Source organism: Chiloscyllium plagiosum, unplaced genomic scaffold (genome assembly GCF_037043375.1).
Source record: "Chiloscyllium plagiosum isolate Xiang-an unplaced genomic scaffold, Cpla_swu_hap1 HiC_scaffold_42, whole genome shotgun sequence".
Classification (NCBI taxonomy): Eukaryota; Metazoa; Chordata; class Chondrichthyes; order Orectolobiformes; family Hemiscylliidae; genus Chiloscyllium; species Chiloscyllium plagiosum.
Genome location: NW_028270180.1, coordinates 23,808,887 through 23,833,694, shown reverse-complemented (window position 1 = coordinate 23,833,694; position 24,808 = coordinate 23,808,887). Strand labels below are relative to the sequence as shown.

The 24,808-nt window shown below is 43.2% G+C and overlaps 1 protein-coding gene across 2 annotated transcripts in view; it reads left to right on the top strand.

Annotated features, from left to right (window-relative positions):
• man2c1 (mannosidase, alpha, class 2C, member 1) overlaps positions 1 to 24,808 on the top strand; it is a 125,352-nt gene that overhangs the window by 98,720 nt on the left and 1,824 nt on the right. For both annotated transcript variants that reach the window (XM_043680528.2, XM_043680529.2), the window contains 4 exons: positions 7,233 to 7,342; positions 14,629 to 14,708; positions 21,876 to 22,027; positions 22,406 to 22,509. In XM_043680528.2, coding sequence (XP_043536463.2) covers positions 7,233 to 7,342; positions 14,629 to 14,708; positions 21,876 to 22,027; positions 22,406 to 22,509 — 446 coding nt within the window. The remainder of the gene's footprint in view (positions 1 to 7,232; positions 7,343 to 14,628; positions 14,709 to 21,875; positions 22,028 to 22,405; positions 22,510 to 24,808) is intronic.

Below are 24,808 nucleotides of genomic sequence, written 5' to 3'. Positions count from 1 at the left end.
TTATACACTTATTGGTAAAGTCCGAGGGAGTGTTGCTGAACAAAGAGACCTTGGAGTGCAGGTTCATAGCTCCTTGAAAGTGGAATCGCAGGTAGATAGGATACTGAAGAAGGTATTTGGTATGCTTTCCTTTATTGGTCAGAGTACTAGTACAGGAGTTGGGAGGTCATATTGCAGCTGTACAGGACATTGGTTAGGCCACTGTTGGAATATTGCGTGCAGTTCTGGTCTCCTTCCTATCGGAAAGATGTTGTGAAACTTGAAAGGGTTCAGAAAAGATTTACAAGGATGTTGCCAGGGTTGGAGGATCTGAGTTATAGCGAAAGGCTGAGTAGGCTGGGGGTGTTTTCCCTGGAGTGTCGGAGGCTGAGGGTGACCTTCTCGAGGTTTACAAAATTATGAGGGGCATGGAAAAGGTAAGTAGATAAAGTCTTTTCCCTGAGGTCTGGGAGTCCAGAACTAGAGGGGCAACGTAAGGGGCAACGTTTTTACGTAGAGGGTGGTACGTGTATGGAATGAGCTGCCAGAGGATGTGGTGGAGGCTGGTACAATGGCAACATTTAAGAGGCATCTTGATGGGTATATGAATAGGAAGGGTTTGGAGGGATATGGGCCGGGTGCTGGCAGGTGAGACTGGGTTGGGATATCTGGTTGGCATGGACGGGTTGGACCGAAGGGTCTGTTTCCATGCTGTACATCTCTCTGACTATGACTGTAAGTGCCCATGGGATGAGGAGGGTGTGCCAAGCAGGCTAAAATAAAAGATAGGGAGAAGGGACTTGGGGGAGGGGCGTTGGAAATGCGATAGGTGGAAGGAGGTTCAGGTGAGGGTGAAAGGCCGGAGAGGTCGGGAAGAAGATTGCAGGTCAAGAAGGCGGTGCTGAGTCCGAGGGTTGGGACTGAGAAAAGGTGGGGGGAGGGGAAATGAGGAAGCTGTAGAAATCTGTATTCATCCCTTGTGGTTGGAGGGTTCCTAGGCGGAAGATGAGTCGCTCTTCCTCCAGGCGTCGTGTTGCCATGGTCTGCGGATGGAGGAGGCCACGGAACTGCATGTCCTTGGCGGAGTGGGAGGGTGAATTAAAGTGTTCAGCCATGGGGCGGTTGGGTTGATTGGTGCGGGTGTCCCAGAGGTTTCTCTGAAACGTTCTGCAAGTAGGCGGCCTGTCTCCGCAATGTTTCGGAGGCCACATCGGGTGCAGCGGCTGCAGTAAATGATGTGTGTGGAGGTGCAGGTGAATTTGTGATGGATGTTGAAGGATCCCTTGGGGCCTTGGAGGGAAGTGAGGGGGGAGGTGCGGGTGCAAGTTTTGCATTTTTTGCGGTTGCAGGGGAAGGTTGGGAGTGGAGGTTGGGTTGGTCGGAGGTGTGGATCTGACGGAGTCGCGGAGGGAGTGTTCTTTCCGGAACGCTGATAGGGGTGGGGAGGGAAATATATCCTTGGTGGTGGGGTCCGTTTGGAGGTGGCGGAAATGACGAACGATGATCCGATGTATCTGGAGGTTGGTGGGGTGGTAGGTGAGGACTAATGGGGTTCTGTCCTGGTGGCGGTTGGAGGGGCGGGGTTCAAGGGCAGAGGTGCAGGAAGTGGAGGAGATGTGGTGGAGAGCATCGTCAACCACGTCTGAGGGGAAATTGCGGTCTATGAAGAAGGAGGCCATCAGGGTTGTTCAGTATTGGAATTGGTCCTCCTGGGAGCAGATGCGGCGAAGGCGAAGGAATTGGGAATATAGGATGGCGTTTTTACAGGGGGCAGGGTGGGAGGAGGTGTAATCTAGGTAGCTGTGGGAGTCAAGTCGGTTTATAGTATACGTCCGTGTTGAGTCGGTCGTCCGAGATAGAGATGGAGAGGTCTAGGAAAGGGAGGGAGGAGTCTGAGACGGTCCAGGTAAATTTGAGGTCGGGGTGGAAGGTGTTAGTAAAGTGGATGAACTGTTCAACCACCTCGTGGGAGCACGAGGTAGCGCCGATACAGTCATCAATGTAGCGGAGGAAAAGGTGGGGGTGGTGCCAGTGTAGCTGCGGAAGATGGACTGTTCCACATATCCAATGAAGAGGCAGGCATAGCTAGGGCCCATGCGGGTGCCCATGGCTCCTCCTTTGGTTTGGAGGAAGTGGGAGGATTGGAAGGAGAAGTTGTTAAGAGTGAGGACCAGTTCAGTCAGTCGAAGGAGAGTGTCAGTGGAAGGGTACTGGTTGGTTCGACGGGAAAGGAAAAAGGCCTCAAAGCCCTCCGCTTCTTCCTTTCCCACCTAGGAACCCTCCAACCACAAGGGATGAATACAGATTTCCCCAGCTTCCTCATTTCCCCTCCCCCCACCTTTTCTCAGTCCCAACCCTCAGACTCAGCACCGCTTTCTTGACTTGCAATCTTCTTCCCGTCCTCTCCGCCCCCACCCCCCCCCTCCAACCTATCACCCTCACCTTAACCTCCTTCCACCTATCGCATTCCCAACGCCCCTCCCTCAAATCTCTCCTCCCTACCTTTTATTTTAGCCTGCTTGGCACATCCTTCTCATTCCTGAAGAAGGGCTTATGCCCGAAACGTCGATTCTCCTTCTCCTTTGATGCTGCCTGACCTGCTGCGCTTTTCCAGCAACACATTTTTAAGCTCTGATCCCCAGCATCTGCAGTCCTCACTGTCTCCTAGTGCCCATGGGATCCAAGGCTATTTGGCATATTGGATCCAAAACTTGCTTAGTAGCAGAGATTGATGGTCGAAGGGTGTTTTTATGACTGTAAATCTGGATTTGTTGTCACAAGACATGGTTTGGTGCTGCGTCCCTTACTGCTTGTAGTGTACATTAATGATCTATACACAAATGTACCAAATATGATCAATAACATTACATTTAACAAGAAAACAGATAATGTGGTGAACAGCATGGAGGAAAGATTTAGATTACAGGATGATATAGTTAGGTGGTCAGATGGATTGAACGGCAGCAAAAGAAATTTAACCCTGAAAAGTGCAAGGTGATCAACTTTGGGAAGACTAACCAGGCAAGGGGAGTGTACGAATGGGGTCGAACCATAGGAAGTACAGAGAATCAGAGGGACTTTAGTGTGGTCCAGACATTCTGGAAGTCAGTAGATCAGATAGAAAAAGGTGTTTAAGAAGGCCAAGGGATATTTGCTTTTATTAGTCAAGGTACTGAATACAAGAGTAAGAAGGTTATGATGGTTTTGTCCATAACATTAGTTAGGCTGCAGTGGAGTACTGCATGCAATTCTGGTGATCACATCATAGGAAGGATGCAATTGCACTAAAGAGGATGCAGAGGAGATTAGCTGGTATGTTATCTGGACTTGAGCAATTCAGCTATGAAGGTAGACAATATAGGCTGGGTATTTTCTCCTTGAAGCAGAGAAGGTTGAAGGTGGATCTGATTGAGTTGTTCAAAGTTGAGGAGCATAGATAGGACAGATAGGGAGAAACTTTTCCTTTGAGGAAAAAAAACTTTGCTCAATTTGGCAGGTACTACCTAAAAGGCTGGCAAACGTGGCAACTCCCAAGAGATGCTTGACAACTAGTGCAGATCCAATCAGCTGAAGGGCCTTTTCTATACCGTAAAAACTACTGTATCTCCTTAATGCTGTAATACAAAATACTATTTGTCCACATACAAAAAACACCTCAAATATGATCAGTGTACATCAACTGAAGCAATGGACTTAACCATTCAAGACGCGAAGCAGTACTTCCTTTATAAAAATATTAACAGTGTCATTTAGATAATGCCATAAAATTCACATGTTCTACCCTATAATCCTCAATATTATACAGAAATTGTGACATCTCCTTACCAGTACATATTAGCATGTGTTCCCAATATCTACATATCTATTGGCATCTCTCGTTCTAGAAGCAGCCTGTGAGAAACACTTGGATTTTGAATTCCCTTTGGTCTAACGTTTTAACTAAAAGCTTTGATTAGCAAGAACAGCTTAAGCATTGTAGAGGCACTATTCAATAAAATGTAGCTCTAACAGTTTTATGGAGGTTTGAGAGACAACACCTTCCCTTGGTAGATACTTTTAATCATCAGACAAATGATCAAATACATCTGACCCAAAGGTAGGGACCACTACCAATGAGCCATAATGCTCCTCCTCCCCTTGAATACATTCAGAATTATAGAGCACATCACGCTTCCCTTTTAGTATGCAGTGTTAAAAGGACACCAGCGAGCAGGCACTCACACATGGGAAATATGTGTGGGGGTAATATTTTCTGGAAACTGTGAAAGTTAAGTACTAACTGAGTTAATGTAATTCCGCTGACAACTTGTAAGAAAAGTATACGCAAATGGATTCCTCTCTTCATGGATTCAAACCTCGGCTAAATTTACAAAGCAGCATTTAATATCTGATGTTGTTCTATGGGATAGAAAGACAGGGATGGCAGAGGATTGAACTCTGTAAGATTGTACTGAAATCTTTGCTTTCACATTTCGAATGTCTGTTTTATTTTGGCCTGAATGGTGAGGGTGATAGCATCCAAATGCTGGAAAATAGTTTCAGAAATCAACATTTATTTGGCAGAGAGATTGGGGTACTCTTCTGATGATAATGTTTGAAATTCCACTCCTGATGTAATTTTGTGTTCTTTTAGATGTTTTCCATTCTAATGTGGCAGGATGTGGGCGTACTCTTGGAGATTAAGTCACAGACTTGTTTTCATATGTCATATTCACAGTCAGGGCTATTGGCCTTCGTTGGAACTTCTGGTTAGCTTTTGCAGATTTGAGAGACAGTTGTTGCCTTAGCCTGCTCCATATGTCTGCTGATTGTTTCCCATTTTAACACTGTATTCGGCCGTGGCCTTAGTTGATCATTCAGGAACAGTTCAAGCATTTTTGCTCCATTACTTGTTGCTTCATAATTGTGTTGCCATATATGTCTCCCAAACAAGTGAGTTCCAATCATTGGTATTCATGAATGTTGGCAAGAAGATGAATTAGATCATGATCTAATTAGGCTGAAGTGTTTCAGCACTGTTGGAAAAAGCTACATATTTAGAAGATAAAAGCTGTTCTCGGTCTGCGGCAGGACCCGTTTCCCAGGGCGGGTAGGTCACCTGCTGCTATTGCAATCACCTGCTGCTGTTGCAATCACCTGCAGCTGTACTTTCTCCTTTGCAATGTTGTTATTTTTTAGGGCATTCTCGTTGATCTAGTGAGAGTAGTTGACGTCTTTTGAGAGAAACCATTTTACTTAGATTTACTTAACAGTGTGGAAACAGGCCCTTCGGCCCAACAAGTCCACACCGACCCTCCAAAGAGCAACCCACCGAGAACCTCTCCCCTCCATTTACCCCTTCACCTAACACTGCGGGCAATTTAGCATGGCCAATTCAACTAACCTGCACGTCTTTGGACTGTGGGAGGAGACCGGAGGAAACCCACGCAGACACGGGGAGAATGTGCAAACTCCACACACACAATTGCCTGAGCCGGGAATTGAACCCGGGTCTCTGGCGCAGCGAGGCAGCAGTGCTAACCACTGTGCCACCGTGCCGCCCATAAACACTGTGAATTAACTTAAATTCACAAAGGGGACAAGATGATAGCATTTCAGTAATTGAGTCCGGAGATAGCAATGAAGGAGAATTAGGGTTTCAGCTATGGATGGATTAGTGAAGATCCTAAGCAAAAACTTGAATTTTGAAAATGATCATTTTGAAGAAGTCAGCTGGAAGCAGGGTTGGCTAGAAGTTGCAGAACAGTAGAACCATTGCAACCATGAGAGGAGCCTGTTGCAGTTCCATTACTAGCTATCTCATTTTACTAGCATTATGATAATTTTTATCTTCAATCCAATTTCCATCCTTCCTGTTGAAATCTGGGTGAATTAGTCTCCAGCCCTCCTCTTACCCCTCATTCTTTCATTGTTCAGCACTGTTAATACTTCTTTTGAGAATTTAGTTAGTGAGTGCTTACAGGCTGTGGGGACATCACAGCCCAACTCATTCAAACCTGAGTGCCACAACTGTTTGAATAAGCTTCCTTGGTGTTGCTTTTGCCATCTGGGAGTACATGTCATGTGTTTTTCTTTGTCATTATTCAGCAATTCATGTTCACGACTCCCACAGCTGATAATAAATTGCATGCTATTCAGTTTAGTGTCATTCTTTTCCATATGGTGTTGAAATGGGCATTTAGCTGACAGTCCATGAAGGAATGGGAGTGGCACTTTGTCAAATTTCTCACTACAAAGCACTTGCCAAGCAGACTATTTTGGGAAACAGCCACCATTCTCAACAGGGAAGGGGTTAGGAGAATCAGGGAGAGGCGCTCCCCACCAAGTTCATTACTACTCAGTTACTGCTTTCTGGTTCTTGCTGATTGACTGATGCAGCCCCATGCTTTGCCAGTGATGGTCACTCCATGCTGCTAAGTTCTCATGTTGCCGTAGAAACTGCACATGCCACTGGGGAAAGGAGATTCAGGGATCACTGCGCATCTCTTGTTAAACATAACGTTCAGCACACAACTGGCCAGGTGGTCCCACTATTCAGAATCACAGAATAATAGACTTGTTACTGCACAGAAAGAGGCTATTCAGCCGTTGTCAGTACTGGTCCATCCACCCAACCACCTGATCTTTGCAATTGTTTCTCACCTTTCCTATCTCCTGGTGCTTATCCAATTCTCTTTGAAAATTATGATTGAATCTGCCTCCACAATACACTCGGGTGAGTTTAGCCACTCACTGCGTTTAAAAAATGTTCTTTCTCATGTAACCTTTGCTTCTTTTGCCAGTCGCTTTAAATGTTGTGGTTCTCCCGCCTTGGAAGAATAGAAACCTTTCCTCTTTTTGTACTCCATCTAAGCACCTCCTGATGTTTATTGGCTGTGAACTTCCTTTTTCATAGCCTCCTATTCCTTTCTTCCTTATGTACTCAGCCAACTTTCCCTTAAATGAATCTATTGTTCTTGGGGTGAAAGAATTACACTTTGAGGACATTTTTAGATTTTGAGTTTGTATTCCATTGAATTTCGAAAGTGACGGGGTGTTCTAATTGAGATGATTACGACCCAGTGATCAACCAGAGTTTCAATCGAGTGAGATATGGAAAAGCATCCTCCTCTTGGACTCTGACACAGTAAATCCAGCCTGTCTCTTTTCTTGAATCAAGAGGTTTAGGTTGGAAATTCCAAAAGGGTTTCCAATCCTGAAATAAGGTGCTTTACTCTAGCACAGTAGAAAATTATTTTGCTTTTATTTCCTAGGTCTGGGGACACAAGTGGGCTGATCTATCGGAGCATGGCTTCGGTGTAGCAATACTCAATGACTGCAAGTATGGATACTCAGTTCATCGCAACATAATGACACTATCCCTGTAAGTACTTGATAACAATTAGAGATTTTTTGCTGTCAAGGAAGTGGCGCTGTCATAATCTGCAGGCATGTTCAGATGAAGAAACAGCTCTTGTTACATAAGTAGGAATCTGATAAAATGCTCCTGTGGTGCAATTGATTGAATAGGTTTGAAAATTATCTTAACAGGGGCCTGGGGGTTTAGTTCCACCTCGTATAAGAAATATGAAAGGACTGATGAAGCAATTTGTATTGTTTAAACATGCAAAGAAATTCCTCCTTAGTAACATTTATAAACAGTCTACATTAGCCATATTTTGCTGTTCCATGCAATATCAACTATAAATCATGGTGAGTTATTTAACATCAGCGTGTGTATGATGTATTCCCCACACTATTCACTGTGCAGACACAGCAGTTGGAATGAGGAACTGACTCTGTGACCCATGCTGATTGTGCAATTTCATGCAGCATTTTAATCATCACAAAATCTTTGTAGACTTTCAAACCTGTCAGTACAGCAACCCGATGAGGACTGAGATCTGTACTTTAATGAGTGAATTAAACGAAAACTTTTAAGACCCCTCCAGAATTCTCAGATTCTGGGCAAAATCACTCTGAAAACGTCAAGGAGCATTTGGGTTAGTTGTTTCAGGAATAATGGAATCAGGCAGGAAAATCTTGAATGAACAAGATAGCAAGTCAAAAGTTTCTTTAACAACACAGCGCATATATATAAAAAACCATGAGGGTATGGGCTGAGTAGAGGGGGAAAACAAGAGTGCACAGGTTTAAAGTAATTGGTAAAAGAAGCCAAAGTATCATGAGGAAAAACCTCTCCATGCAGCTAGTGATTAGGATCTGGAATGCACTTCCTGAGAGTGTGATGGAGGCAGGTCCGATTGAAGCATTCAAAAAGGGAATTAGATTGTTATCTGTAAAGGAAGAACATGAGAGGTTTTAGGAAGAATGGCACTAAGTAAATTCAGAGAGTTTATGCAAGCACAATGGGCCAAATGGCCTCTGCACTGTAACAATTCTGTGATAAGTAAATGAGGGGCAGGAATGTTTAATTGAAGCCACAGGCATTACCTAGGTCATGACAAGCCACTGTCCTCAATGGCTATGTCCACTGCAGCCATGTAATCTCCTGGGAAAGGCAAAAAAGCATGACATAATAAGGGAGAAAAAGTAAATTCCACTCTGACTACCTGAGGTGACCAGAACTAGTCCAAGGAAGTTGTATGGGCTGAGCACTACAGTGTAATCTCAGTCCCTGGCAGGGGCTGCTCCAATTCCCTCTTGCTGGTTTTGCAGAGTCAAGATCAGGTGGTGCTGGAAAAGCACAGCAGGTCAGGCAGCATCCGAGGAGCAGGGAAATCGATGTTTCGGGCAAAAGCCCTTTATCAGGACGATTCCAGCATCTGCAGCACCTACTTCCACCTGGTATTGCAGAGTGTCAGCACCCATCACAAATTCTAGCTCCTGTTCTAGCTCACTACTTACTGGGAAAGAAACCATCACTTGACATCAGTCTTTCCCACATTTGAGTACTTTAAACGCATGTCCTAGTCTTCCCTATGTCTTTAACAAATGAAATAGTTTTAACAGAAATTGGATTAGTCTGCTGTCAGGGCTGCCTGCGCTATAAATCTCCATCAAACCACCTGTGTCCACACTGCTGGACAGTAAATGGTGCCTGTCTGAATAACTAAGGCTCCTGAAGGTAGAAATCATTCTTGAATCTTTCCTCTGAATCTTTTCCAAGTAAAGAGGTCTCGACATGGTGGCCTGTAAAATCAGAGTTGAGATCTTTGTGAAACTATCACCTGTGGTCAGTCCTGTCACAACCTCAGAACTTGATCCTGTGGTGCCTGAACCTGATTCAGATTTTTTTCCACTTCCATTAGTCCATTTCCAAAGAAGCAAGAAATGAAAGCTGTCTCTGTGTTGTCTAGTACGTGCACACAGTCTTTATTTCTCCCATGAGACATTCTCCATATCCTGTTACCGTGGGCGGCACGGTGGCACAGTGATTAGCACTGTTGCCTCACAGCGCCAGAGACCCGAGTTCAATTCCCACCTCAGGCGACTGACTGTGTGGAGTTTGCACATTCTCCCCGTGTCTGCGTGGGTTTCCTCCGGGTGCTCCGGTTTCCTCCCACAGTCCAAAAAATGTGCAGGTTAGGCGAATTGGCCACGCTAAATTGCCCGTAGTGTTAGGTGAAGGGGTAAATGTAGGGGAGTGGGTCTGGGTGGGTTACGCTTCGGCAGGTCGGTGTGGACGTGTTGGGCAGAAAGGCCTGTTTCCACACTGTAAGTAATCTAATTAATCCTGGACTCATTGATTAACTGACATAGAGGAGGCAGTGTCAGTGGCTTGACAAATCAAAAGACTTTGCCAGTGACCAGTTGTACCTGGTTTGTTGGTATGTCAGAGAAAATGTGGACAAAGTTAAAAATTACACTACATCAGATTAAAGTATGATTTTTTTATATAGCTATTTTTATTGAAAATTTAACATGTTTTTACAAGTTTACAAATTTAAAAAAAAGCTGAAAATGTGTTGCTGGAAAAGCGCAGCAGGTCAGGCAGCATCGAAGGAGCAGGAGAATTGACGTTTCGGGCATGAGCCCTTCTTCAGGAAATTGCCCGAAACGTCGATTCTCCTGCTCCTTGGATGCTGCCTGATCTGCTGCGCTTTTCCAGCAACACATTTTCAGCTCTGATCTCCAGCATCTGTAGTCCTCATTTTTCCCTACAAATAAAAAAAACCCAAGTATAAACATTGATATACAATTAAATCTTAAATAAATAATAACCAAAATCTATCAGACAGAAAAGAAGAGATACCGAGAAAAAAATGACAAAACTCAATTAACAACTAATCTAACCTACAACTAACCAGAGTGTATGATTAAATCTCTTACATTATTCAAGAAAAGAAAAAAAACCAAGGGATAACACAGAAATTGAGTAGTAAAGTACATGCTCGGAATGTGTTAACATTAGATCGTAACAAAACCTGTATTCGTGCGGGATTCCTCTCCCAAGGGGCCCCGGACCAGCTAGGTTCGCCATCTCAATTAAATAAAAGCCCTTGTTAGAATGGTTGAAATATCTGTATTTATGTAATTCAAGAAGGGTTGCCATATTTTATGGAATAATTCAGTTTTTTGGTGCACCATGTTTGTAAGGAAGTCAAGGGGAATACATTCCATGATTAATCTGTGCCAATTCGAAAGTCCAGGAGGGCCCTCAGCCACCCAGTTTACCAAAATATTTTTCCTTGCACAGAAAGAGCGAATGGAAAATAATCTCTTCCTGTGCACATCCAGGGAGGGTGAGTTCGAAAAGCCCAAAAGGAGAGATACAGGGTCCACTCTAATTTCCGTTCCCAAGATTTCTGTCAGAGCATTTGCTACTTTAGTCCAATATCTACAGATCTTATGACAGGTCCATAGCAATGTGCAAGAGTGCTCACCTCTATTTTACATTTGGGACACATTGGAGATGCTCCTGCCTTAAATTTTGCCAATCGGTCCGGTGCTATATGGGCCCTATGAAGTATCTTCAATTGAATGGCCTGAGTTCTGTTGCAGATGGAGATTTTTCTGGCATTTTCCCAAATGTCATTCCACTTTCTATAGAGATTTCCAGTCCCAAATCCTGTTCCCATGTTTTAAGCAGATTGTCCATATCTTCTGATACTTCATCATGTAATAAATGATAGAGTGCTGACCGAAAGCACCCCTATTGGCCATAACACTCTACGTTCTCTGTCTGATTTATAAAGACTACCTAATAGCGTCGTCTTCTTCTGTATGTAATCTCGAATTTGGAAGTATCAAAAGAGATCTCCATTAGGTAATCCAAATTTCTGATGCAGATGTTCAAAAGACATCAGGACCACTTCCTTAAACAGATCTCCTAAACAGAAGATACCCCTGGATCTCCAGAGTTTGAAAGTGGCATCTGTAAGCCCCCACTATCGGAGTATAAGGGGATGTTTTATGTGAATTGCCTTCATTTTGCCGCATTATATTCCAAGCTTTAATTGTGTTTAGTATTATAGGGTTTTTACATTGATCCGTGATGATTTTCCTTTTGTCTGAAAATAAGAGGTTAATAAGTGGGCATTTTACTTGAGAAGCCTTGATGTCCAGCCAGATTGATTGCGGGTCAGACAAGACCCAATCGGCTATGTAACTTAATAGGGAACTTAACTGATATTTCCTAAAATCTGGGAAATCCAGACCTCCCCTTGCCTGTGGAAGCTGTAGCTTCTTCAGCTTAATGAGGGGCCGTGTACAATTCCAGATGAAGGAACCCAGCTAGCCACACAATTTACGTAGTGCCAGTCTCTGCATCATCACCGGAAGCATTCTCATAGGGTATAGGAGACGGGGCAGGACATTTCATTTTAATTAGTGCTATTCTACCTGACCAGGAAATTGGAAGGCCTCCCCATTGCTGGAGGTCCTGCCTTATCCTCTCTACTAAATGCACAAAGTTAGCCTTGTATTAACTGGCCAAATACTGGGGTGATAAAAATGCCTAAATATAAGAAACCCTCCAGGGACCACCGAAAGGGAAAGTGGGATCCGTCCGATAGGTGGGATATACCAGCCCATTGGCATAGCCTCTGATTTTGAAAAATTAATTTTATAGCCTGAAAATGCACTAAATGTATTAATCACTTGGATTAAGCGAGGCACGGACATCAGGGGATTACTGAGGAATAGGAGAACATCATCTGCATTAAGGCTAATTTTATGTTTACCTATACCAATCCTCGGGGCCGTTATATTAGGATCAGTCCGTATAGCTTCTGCTAGTGGCTCGATTATTAGCGTAAATAGCAATGGTGAGAGAGGACATCCCTGACGGCAGCCCCTACCCACACTGAAGCTATCCGAGCCTAATCATTGGTAATCATAATTGCTTTGGGATCATTATATAGTGTTGAGACCCATTTGGCAAACACTTTTTCAACGCCAAACCTTTCCAATGTGTAAAACAGATATGAACATTCAACCCTGTCGAATGCCTTTTCTGAGACTATTACTCCTGGTATCTTTCCCTGATGGCAGGCTTGAATCACATTCAAAACCCTTCTAACATTATTGGATGATCTACGGCCCTTAATAAACCCTGTCTGATCCTCCTTTATGATGTATGGCAATACCCTTTCTAGCCTCAATGCTAACGTTTTAGAAAGAATTTTAAAATCTACATTTAACAAGGATATTGGTCTGTATGACGCGCAATCTTCTGGGTCCTTTCCATTTTTGAGAATGAGAGAGATATTTGCCTCTTTCAGCGAAGACGGGAGACAGCCCTGACTGTATGAGTAGTTATACATGTCCATAAGTGGACCAGCCAATATTCCTGTAAATTCTTTATAGAATTCAGCTTGAAAGCCATCTGGGCCAGGGGCCTTACTGCTCTGAAGTTGCCTGATTTTTCAAGTATTTCTTGGCTTGTTAGGGGAGCATTCAGGACCGATACCTGTTCTTAGGTCCGGAAAGGTCAGATTTTTAAAAAATGACTGCATCCTCCTAGTTCTGTCTTCGCAATCCTGCGATTTATATAAATAAAATTTTCTAAAGATTGCATTAATCCTTTTATGATCATGAGTCAGAGTACCCGTACTTTCCTTGATAGACGTGATAGTTTGAGGGGCCTTTTTTCCTTTGTGAGAAATGCTAAGTATCTACCAGGTTTATCGCCAAATTCATACAACCTTTGTTTTGCAAATAATATTTCCCTCTTAGCCGTGTGTAAGCATGGTGTTCAGAGCTGTCCTAAGGCCCGTAATCCTTTGTAATTTAATAATAGAAGGTCTGTCAGTGTATGCTGTTTCAGCCGCCGTTCAGCGAGGTTCGAGCAGACGCTGTTGTTCTCCCTTTAATTTTTTCTGGGTCGCTGACTATGAAATGATCAAACCTCGTGCGTAAGCTTTGATGGTCTCCCACATCATTGATGGTTGCTAGCCGTACCTGAATTAATTTCTAAAAAAAGTTTTAAATTATTATGCCTAAAACGTCGATTCTCCTGCTCATTGGATGCTCCACTATTCCAGCAACACATTTTCAGCTCTGATCTCCAGCATCTGCAGTCCTCACTTTCTCCCTGTTTAAATTTAGTACAGAGCAATTAATTACATTCAGTAAAAACAATTTTAAATGATTTGGTAAGTATGGTGAAGGCGGGTGGACCATTTTGCCCAAGTCTTGGGAGGAACACTATAGACTCAGACTTGCTGCGTCGCCGCCAACTTGGATCTCCAAAGTATGATTTTTAACTTTGTCCACCCCAGTCCAACACTGGCACCTCTGCATCAGAGAGAATGTGGGCACGTCTGTGTTTTGTATCATTGATTGTTATGCTAAGCAGTTGAATGGCATCAGGAGCCACCACTACAGCACTAGACAACATTGTCTATAAATAAGTAAAAAGAATTGAAATAGGCCATTGTTAACCTAATCCATGATTAAGATAGATATTCAAAATTCTTTCACACTGTGATTCACACAATAAGTTTCTTCTGAAGTACTGCTCGAGGATTCAACAAGGTGAAGCATTATATAAAAGCAAATATTATGTGTCCTGTGTGGGGGTGGTGGGTAAATTCTCATTATCGGTGTGAGGTGATACTCTTTATCTGCCCTGTGCCTGTACAGGCTAATGGCATCTGCTCTGAATCTGTTTGGAATGATGGTATCTGCTCTGAATCTGTTTGGAATGATGGTATCTGCTCTCTGTCTGTACAGCCTGATGGTATCCACTCTGTATCTGTATAGTATGATGGATCTGTTTTGTATCTATGCAGAGTGATGGAATCTGTTTCTGCATGAGATGATAGTATTTTCTCTATTTATATGGGGTTCTAGTTCTCTGTATTTGTCTGGGGTGACAGTATCTGCTCTGTGTCTTTACTGGATAAAGGTATCTGATCTGTGACTGTATGGGCTGATAGCATCTGCTCTGTTTCTGTATACGGTGATGTTATCTTCTCTGTATAACATGGTAGATCTGCTCTAGCTGTACTGGATGATGGTATCTCCTCTGTAATTGTACAGTGATGGAATCAGCATTGCATTTATAGAAGTTATTTTAGACATCTGATGTCAGCAGAGGTGTGGGAAAGTAGATAGATGGCTTCAGATATCAAACCTAGATTCAGACACCACAAATGGTATGTTCAGTGTTTCAAATGTGTATGCTTCTGTAGTTAATTATTGAGAATGTCCGGTGACTTTCCAATCCACCAGCCGCCTTCATGCTTTTGTCTTTATTTACAGCTTGCGAGCTCCCAAGGCACCAGATGCCACGGCTGATATGGACCATCATCAGTTCACTTATGCCATCATGCCTCATGCAGGTAAATAAGTTGATGTGATCTCAGCTCTTTCACCGGTGAATATACAGATATTATTACAGTATTTGCTGCCTGTATCTCCATTTTCACAGTAGAGCAGTGAGTTGCACAGAGTGCCAAGCAAAAATGTTGTTTGTACTTGGGATATTGTCTCAGCTCTCAGAAACATCAAAATAATTCATGACAAATGATGAATTATTGTGAATTGTAATGAATGTAACAGTCTAATATTTTCTCTGACAAGGCCACCTTTGGCAATACAATATTGAAGGGCCATCCTAGACAATTCTGTAATGGGACTTGATCCCACAACTTCTACATTTGGAAGGTTGGAGCTGATGAAGCAGGCAACAGAGGCTCTGCATGTTTGCCTTCCATCTTTCACTATAAATCTGAGCTCAATCCTTAACTCTGCTGCTCGCATGCTTTGCCTTGGTCTTCCGTGATTATTTTAACTCCTGGCTAAGCAGAACCTCACTTTAAAAATTCTCATCCTTGTTTTCAAATCCTTCCATTGCCGTACCCCAACTTATTTGTGTAATAATCTCCTGTGTTGCAACTCATCATCTATGACAGCACCTTCCAAACCCATAAGCACTTCCCTCTAAAAGGACAGAACAGCATATGTATGGAGACACCAACACCTGCAAGTTTCTGTCAGAGTCACATATCATCCTGATATCGAAATATATCACTTTACCTTGTTATGAAGGTGTAGAAGTATCCTGTACCTTTTAAGAGAGTTAAAAAGCTAGCAGAACTACCTGGCAGCACCAAGTGTTCTGAGCAAGATAGAATGTAATCTTTTGGTTCAGCAGTTATAGTAGCTGGTTGCTTGGAGACAAAAACGAATTTGAATGTGGCGAATCGTTTAAATTATACTCCACTCCAATCCAGTTTGAATTTAGTATATTGATGGTATTAAAAGCCAATGACACAATCCGATGCTTTGAGGTTTAAGACCGGGAGAAGTTGAATAGTTGAGAGAGAACTGCCAAGCCACCAACATATGCAGACTGCCCGCAGAATAGCTCTCTTAAAGGTACCTTTATCGATCAGTGACCTGTGAAACAGAAATTCCTAAGAAGAAAAGAAGACCGAGAAAGATATAAAGAGAAGATTTGTCAGCAGGCTGGTTTTGAAATTTGAATATTTGATAAATCTTAAGCAGGGGTTTTATCAGTCTAGTATTGTGGAAGGGGAAGGTAAAAAATAGGTTAGAGAAAGGAGTCGTAAATAGTTGTTAGGGAGGGAGATTATTCTCTGTTATACTTTAAGAAATAAAGTTGTTAATTTTTACTTTAAATAGTGACACAGAACATAGAACAGTACAGCACAGAACAGGCCCTTCAGCCCACGATGTTGTGCCGACCACTGATCCTCATGTATGCACCCTCGAATTTCTGTGACCATATGTATGTCGAGGAGTCTCTTAAATGTCCCCAATGACCTTGCTTCCACAACTGCTGCTGGCAACGCATTCCATGCTCTCTCAACTCTCTGTGTAAAGAACCCGCCTCTGACATCCCCTCTATACTTTCCTCCAACCAGCTTAAAACTATGACCCCTCGTGTTAGTTATTTCTGCCCTGGGAAATAGTCTCTGGCTATCGACTCTATCTATGCCTCTCATTACCTTGTATACCTCAATTAGGTCCCCTCTTCTCCTCCTTTTCTCCAATGAAAAAAGTCCGAGCTCAGTCAACCTTTCCTTATAAGATAAGCCCTCTAGTCCAGGCAGCATCCTGGTAAACCTCCTCTGAACCCGCTCCAAAGCATCCACATCTTTCTTATAATAGGGCGACCAGAACTGGATGCAGTATTCCAAGTGCAGTCTAACCAAAGTTTTATAGAGCTGCAACAAGATCTCACGACTCTTAAACTCAATCCCCCTGTTAATGAAAGCCAAAACACCATATTTTTCTTAACAACCCTTTCCACTTGGGTGGCCATTTTAAGGGATCTATGTACCTGCACCCCAAGATCCCTCTGTTCCTCCACACTACCAAGAATCCTATCCTTAATCCTGTACTCAGCTTTCAAATTCCACCTTCCAAAATGCATTACCTCGCATTTATCCAGGTTGAACTCCATCTGCCACCTCTCAGCCCATCTCTGCATCCTGTCAATGTCCCGCTGCAGACTACAACAGCCCTCTATACTGTCAACGACACCTCCAACCTTTGTGTCATCTGCAAACTTGCTGACCCATCCTTCAATCCCCTCATCCAAGTCATTAATAAAAATTACAAACAATAGAGGCCCAAGGACAGAGCCCTGTGGAACACCACTCACCACAGACTTCCAGGCAGAATATTTTCCTTCAACTACCACTCGCTGTCTTCTGTTGGCCAGCCAATTCTGTATCCAGACAGCTATGTTCCCCTGAATCCCATTCCTCCTGACCTTCTGAATGAGCCTACCATGGGGAACCTTGTCAAATGCCTTGCTGAAGTCCATATACACCACATCCACAGCTCGACACTCATCAACTTTTCTAGTCACATCCTCAAAGAACTCGATAAGGTTTGTGAGGCGTGACCTGCCCCTCACAAAGCCATGTTGACTGCATTTAATCAAGCCATGCTCTTCCAGATGGTCATAAATCCTATCCCTCAGAATCCTTTCTAACACCTTACAGATGACAGACGTGAGACTTACTGGTCTGTAATTGCCGGGGATTTCCCTTTTTCCATTCTTGAAGAGAGGAATTACATTTGCCCCTCTCCAGTCCTCAGTACGACTCCAGTGGAGAGCGAGGATGAAAAGATCTTCGCAAGTGGTGAAGCAATCGCATTTCTCGTTTCCCAAAGCAGCCGAGGACAAATCTGGTCCGGGCCTGGCGACTTGTCAATCTTAATGTTTGACAAAATTCTCAGCACATCAGCTTCCTCTATCTCTATCCATTCCAGCATGCACACCTTCTCTTCAAAGGTTTCATTCACTACAAAGTTCGTTTCTTTCGTAAAGACAGAAGCAAAAAACTCATTTAGGGCTTCCCCTACCTCCTCAGACTCCTCACACAAATTCCCTATGCTATCCCTGATCGGGCCTACTCTTTCTTTGACCATTCTCTTATTCCTCACATAAGTGTAAAATGCCTTTGTGTTCTCCCTAATCCGTTCTGCCAAGCCTTTCTTGTGCCCCCTCCTGGCTCTCCTCAGATCACTTTTAAGCTCCTTCCTTGCCTGCCTGTAATCCTCTAGAGCTGAGCTTGACCCTAGCTTCCTCCACCTTACGTAAGCTACCTTTTTCCTTTTGACGAGAAGCTCCACCGCTCTCGTCATCCAAGGTTCCTTTATCTTACTCCTTCTTGCCTGTCTCAGAGGAACATATTTATTCATCACTTGCAACAACTGTTCCTTAAACAGTCTCCACATGTCTATCGTGCCTTTACCGTGGAACAATTGCTCCCAATCCATGCTTCCTAACTCATGTCTAATCGCATCATAGTTTCCTCTTCCCCAGTTAAATATCCTCCCATTTTGCCTAATCTTCTCCTTCTCCCTAGCTATGTAGAATGTGAGGCAGTTGTGGTCACTATCACCAAAATGCTCTCCCACCACAAGATCTGATACCTGCCCCGGCTCATTGCCGAGCACCGTCTAGAATGGCCTCTCCCCTCGTCGGCCTGTCAACTTACTGAGTTAGGAAACCCTCCTGAACACACCTTAGAAAAACAGCTCCATTCAAATCTTCTGCTCGAAGGAGGTTCCAATCAATATTGGGAAAGTTAAAGTCCCCCATTACAACAACCCTACTACGTCCACACTTTTCCACACTTATCCCACACATTTGGGATAGTTCTTGGCCTCTCAAATTTTCACAGATTCCAGTGATGCTCCCTGTGTCATAACAAGCTTCACCGCTTAAATCTCTCTCCCCCCCCCAACAGCACTGTGGGCATACCTACACCCCAAGGATTATAATGATTCAAGATGGTAGCTCACCCGCATATTCTCCAGGGTAATTAGTGATGGGCAGTAAATGTTGGCCCAGCGACACCCACACCCCCGAATGAATTAAAACAAAAACATTCAAGATATTTTAACATAAAAACCCAAAGAACTGTGGATACTGAAAATCTGAAACTAACACAGAAATTGCTGGAAAAACTCAGAGGAGATGGCAGCATCTGTGGAAGGAAAGCAGAATTAACATTTTGGGTACAGTGACCCTTCTTCAGTTCTTCACTTCAGAGTTCTGAAGAAATGTCTTTGGACGTGAAAGATTAACTCTGCTTTCTGTTTACAGATGCTCCCAGGTTTGCTGACTTTTTCCAGCAATTTCTGTTTTTGAGTTCTTCCAATTCTGGACACTTGTATTTCCCAGTTTTTATTCACTGCATGATTGGCTGCCATGCCTTCAGCCATCTAGGTTATAAGTCCTGACTGTCTTCCCTCTGTACTTCAGCCTCTTTTTCCTTCTATGACATGCTCTTTATGTAGCTCAGTGTCACACTGTAACTGTGACAGACATTTACTCTTGTAACTTTAATCTTGTCCTTCCTGACTTGTCTGCAGCCTTTAACACATTTTCCTCCTCCAGTGCCTGTCCACTGTCTTCTACCTAAGTGTGACTGCTCTCATATGGTTCCATTCTTACCTACCTAACCATAGACAGGTAGTCACCAGCAATGGCTTCTACTGGTGACCCTGAGGATTAGTCTCTGCTTCATCTCCATACTGCCTGTTGTGACATCACCTGAAAGCACAAAACTGGTCTTCATGTGTCTGCTGATGATCCCCAGCTCTATCTTACTGCCATCTCTCTTAAGTCCTCCACTGTTGCTAAGTTATCGGATTGCTTACCCAGTGTTCAGTACAGGATGAACAGGAATTGCTTCCACTTGAATATTGAGCAAAAAACATTGAGAAGGCAAATAAAAGTGAGTGAGCAGAAACCTTGGCAAATGGGGGAAAATGTAAGATTATGCATTTTGTGCCAATGGAGAAAGATACAGCAGAGAGGGATTTAGATGTCCTTGTGCATGAAACACAAACTCAGCATCCGAGTTCGGTAGGCAACAGGAGGCAAATGGACTGTTGGTCTTTATTAGTGATTATTCATTGGAATTCAGAAGAATGAGAGAAGACCATATTGAAACATGAAGGTTCTTGGGGATTTGATGTGGTAGATTTGGACAGGTGGTTTCCCCTTGTGGAAGAGTCTAGCACCAGAGGCTATATTCACAGAGTAAGAGATCACCTTTAGGAAAGAGATGAAGAGGAATTTTTTCTCAGAAGGTAGTGAATCTGAGGGATTCTTTATGACAGAGTGCTGTTGAGTACATTCAAAGCTAAGATAGACAGGTTTGTAATCAGTAAGGGCAGCAAGGGTTATAGGGAAAAGGCAGCAAAGTGGAGTTGAGGATTATTATCGTCCATGATCATATTGAATGATGGAGCAGACGCAATAGGCTGAATACCTCAGTCTTATGGCCTCATAACCTTGATGTCATATTGACCTTGTAAAGAGTTTCCAATCACAAGTGTGTGCCCTAACTGAGATCACCTATTTCCAGTTTTGTAACATTGCTCTTCTCGGCTCAAACCTGCTGAAACCCATCATTTATGTCTTTGTTACCCTTAGATGTGACTATTCCAATGTTAGTTGGTCTTCCATATTCTACTGTCTGTAACCTAGGACATCCAAAATCCTGTTGCCCATTTCCTAAATTGCGGCAAGTCTTAGCACCACTGACCTACATCGGCTTCTAGTCAAGCTTGTTTTTAAAATTCTCATTGTTGTTTTTAAAGCCCTTCATGATCTCCCCCTTCCTGTGTATGCAATTTCCCATAACCCTCAAACTCTGTGCTTGATTCTAATTCTGGAAGATCGCTGATTTTAATTGCTGCATCATTGGCAGACATAGTTCCCGTTGCCTAAGTCCCTGCACTCTGAAATTCTCTCTCTCACTTTCCTCGTTTAAACAGTCTGTAAAACCTTCCTGTTTGACCAAGCCTTTCATCATCTAATCTGTCATCTACTTGTATGGTCCAGTGTTATACTGTTTTGTGAAGCTCTTGTAAACTGCCTTAGGGTGTTTTACTACCTCCAAATCCTAAAAGATCACGTCAAATTGTTATTACAATTTCTGACAGTCTTTTAAATATACATGCAAAGTGACATCTCCATTAAATTTCACACTTTCACATACTCAGTTTGCTCTTCTGTTGAGTTTACCTTTTGGGTTGTATATATAGTTAGACTGGAGGGATGATATTGGCTTGGAATAGTTTGTTATCACTCATGTTATAAATACAGTTGTTGGATTTTCTGTCCATCCCAACTCATTGTACACCCGTCCTGATACAGGCAGACTGGAGAAATGGGTAAGTAAAAGCAAACTACCGTGGGTTTGGGAGATCGGAAATAAAAACAGTAAGTGCTGGAGAAACTCAGCAGGGCTGGTCACATCTATGAAGAGAGAAACATTTTGACGCTGGTATGTAGGGTAATCACACTTTGGCAGTGCAGACACATATCATGTAACAGCACCTAAAACATTGTCCATGTAAGCAGCCTGTAAGATATACCAAGCTGTAGCTGATGGGTGGTAGACTGTACACTGGTCTGTACCTGGGAGTATGTGAATCTGCCTGCTGATACCTAATGAAACTTAGTTGCCCCTGTACTAGTGCAAACTACATTCTGGGGAACTGGATCTCTTGTGGCAAATGTGTTTACCAGATCTTGTGTGGATGTAGGGCAAGAAGGGCTAGGGTACTGGCTCAGGGATGAGCTTGTGATATTGTGTCACAGTATATGAAACTAGGAGAAAGCGAGGACTGCAGGTGCTGGAGCCCAGTGTCAAGAGTGTGATGCTGGAAAAGCACAGCTGGTCATGCAGCATCCGAGGAGCAGGAGAGTCGACGTTTCAGGCATAAACCATTTTCTAATGAAGGGTTTATGCCCAAACGTCGGTTCTCTGCTCCTTGGATGCTGCCTGGCCTGCTGTGCTTTTCCAGCATCACACTCTTGACAGTATATGAAACTGTAGAACATTTGTGCTTTTGTCAAAATCTGTGACTCTTTGCAAACATCAGTCCTGTACTGACCAGGAGTTAATTATTTCTGACCTTGCATGACTGATTTGAGTTTTGGGGTGCCTGATAGTGATTTTGACCTGGCTGAGAACATGGTGGTGTCTGTTTGCTTTCCCCAACAGGTTCTTTCCAAGAGGCCAATGTGATTCAGTTTGCTTACAACATTAACTACCCATTACATATTGTGCCTGCTGAACCCAGTGTCAGTGCTTCCAGTTTCTGGAGTGCTTTCTCGATCCAGTCTCCTGCTGTTGTTCTGGAAACTATTAAACAGGTAAATATTGGAAAAGGACTAGCTGATCATGTTTTTAAAAAATAATTCATTAATGACATTGTAGTGTACAATTTACTGTAAAATAATCTTCAAATGTGGCATCGATTCAAAACCAAAGTGTTTGTGTTTACTCCATCGCCCTAACAGCTTCTTTCAGCTTGTTTAGTGATTGTGGTTTGAGCAATAAACTTCACGAATTTTGTCAGTGTTACTATGTGGTGGTAACACACTTTGGGGGCTTAAATAGATTTTTTTAACCTGGTAAGTGAGAAGATCTGTAGGTGAAATACAGTGGGCACACCCACACAATGGATGCTTTAACCCAGTGAGGGAAATGAATAGTTTGTACACTGAACCATGGATGTTTCTCCCCACTAGGCAGAAGACCGACAGAATGCTTTGGTAGCTCGGTTGTATGAGTCACATGGTAGTACCGTGGTCACATGGTTGCATACTTCACTGCCTGTTAAACAAGCAATCTGGTAAGTGGCTCTCCCAGTGCTCATGAGTCTAGTGTGTGAATGTTGTACTTTGAAGATTTTGGTGCAGACACCCATTAGAAATACAGGTAGTTATTCTATAACGCAATGGTTACATTCTTGTGCAACACCATATGATAGAAAAATCGCACTTAGAAACAGCACTTAAAGTATTGGCAATGTAATCGTGTTATAGCCAACACACATTTTAAAAGATCGCTATTTAGAAACAGTGTCCCCAATTTGTCACTCATGTTACAGTGAATTCATGTTAACGATGGACGTGTTACAGCACATAGTGTCCTACAGCAGGGAAGACAGGCCCTTCAGCCCAAACTGGTCCATGCTGACCAAAATGTCCATCTATGCTAATGCCATTTCCCTGCACTTGGCCCATATCCTTCTAAACCTTTCCTATCCTTGAATTTGTCCAAATGCCTTTTAAATGTTGTTAAGTACCTCGCGTCACCACTTCTGCTGGCAGCTCATTCCATATGTGTACCACTCTGAGTAAAAAGGTTGCCCCTCAGGTTTCCCTTTCATTCTTTCCGTCCTAACCTTAAACTGATTCCCTCTAGTCTTCGATTCCCCAATTTTGGGAAAAAGACTGAGTGCATTCATCCTATCCCTACCTCTCATGATCTTATATACTTCTATTAGATTCCCCCCCCACCCCGCTCTCCCCCAACCCTTGAGTCCTGACAACATCCTCGTAAATTTCTTCTGCACTCATTCCAGTTTAATAAGATCCTTCCTATAGCAAGGTGACTAAAAGTGAATACAATACTCCAAAGTGCGGACTCACCAATGTCCTGTACAAATGCAATGTAACTTCCCAACGTCTATACTCAGTGCCTTGACTGATGAAGATCAGTGTGCCAGAAGCTTTCTTCATTTCCCTGTCTACCTGTGACTCCACTTTCAGAGAACTGTCCGTCTGAATTTCAAGGTCTCTCTGTTCCACTATACTCATTAAGGCCCTAACATTCACCAAGGAGCTCCTCTGTTGATTTGACTTTCCAAAATGCAAGACCTCACACTTATCTATATTAAACTCCATTTGCCATTTCTCTGCCCACTTCCTCAGCTGATCATGGTCCTGCAATTTCTGATAGCCTTCCTCACTGGGCATGATACTGCCTCTTTTAGTGTCATCAGCAACCTTACTAATCATGCCTTGTACATTCTCATCCAAATCATTGATATAGATAACAAACAGCAATGGGCCGAGCACCGACCCCTGAGGGACACCACTAATCACTGCAGCCCTTCTTGAATGAGGGTATAACATTTGCTACTCTCCAGTCTTCCTATGGTTAACAATGATGCAAAAATATCAGCCAGGGCCCCCGCAATTTCTTCTCTAGCCTCTTGCAGTGTTCTTGGATCTATCTGGATTTGTATATCTTCATTTAATAAAGGACCTTTTGTGACCTCAGGCACTTTGCAGCCCCGGAAGCACGTTCGGTTGAAATGTTGTTGTTAATGTAACATGGGACATGTAGCAGCCAGTTTTGGCAAAGCAAGCTCCCACAAACATGGCCACAGGTGAGGTGCTGGAACAGTGGAGGTTGGTTAATGGTGTGCCATTATTTAAGAAAGGTCTGCAAGGAAAGGCCAGCGCCCAAAGACTAGTGATCCTAATGTCAGTGGTGGGTAATATGTTGGAGGAGATTCTGAGAGACAAGATCTACGTTCATTTGGAAAGGCAAGCATGACTTTGTGTGTGGGAAATTGTGTCTCACAAATTTGAGTTTTTTTGAGAAGGTAACCAAAAAGATATATGAAGACAGAGCAGTAGGCGTTATGCACGTGGACTTTAGCAAGGCCTTCAGCAATGTTCCGCATGGTAGACTGATTAGTAAGGTTAGATCATATGGAGTCCAGAGAGAGCTTGCCAGTTAGATACAAAATTGGCTTGCTGGTAGGAGATAGGGGATTGTTGTTCAGAGTGGATGTCTGTGACCAGTGGTATGCCACAAGGATTAACGCTAGGTCCACTGCTTGTCATTTATTTTCTCATCCAAATTGTTTATATAAGAAGCATGCTTAGTAAGTATTTGGATGACACCAAACTTGGTGGTATAATGAAAAAAAAATCGAAGAGTACAACGGGATCTTAATGAAATAGGCTGAAGAATGGCAGTTGGAGTTTAATACAGATAAATACGAGGTAATCAGGGTAAGACTTACACAGTTAATGGTAGGATCCTGGGGAATGTTCTAGAACACAGAGACCTAGAGGGTCAGATGCATACTTCATTGAAAGTGGTGTCACAGAGAGACAGGGTGGTGAAGGTGG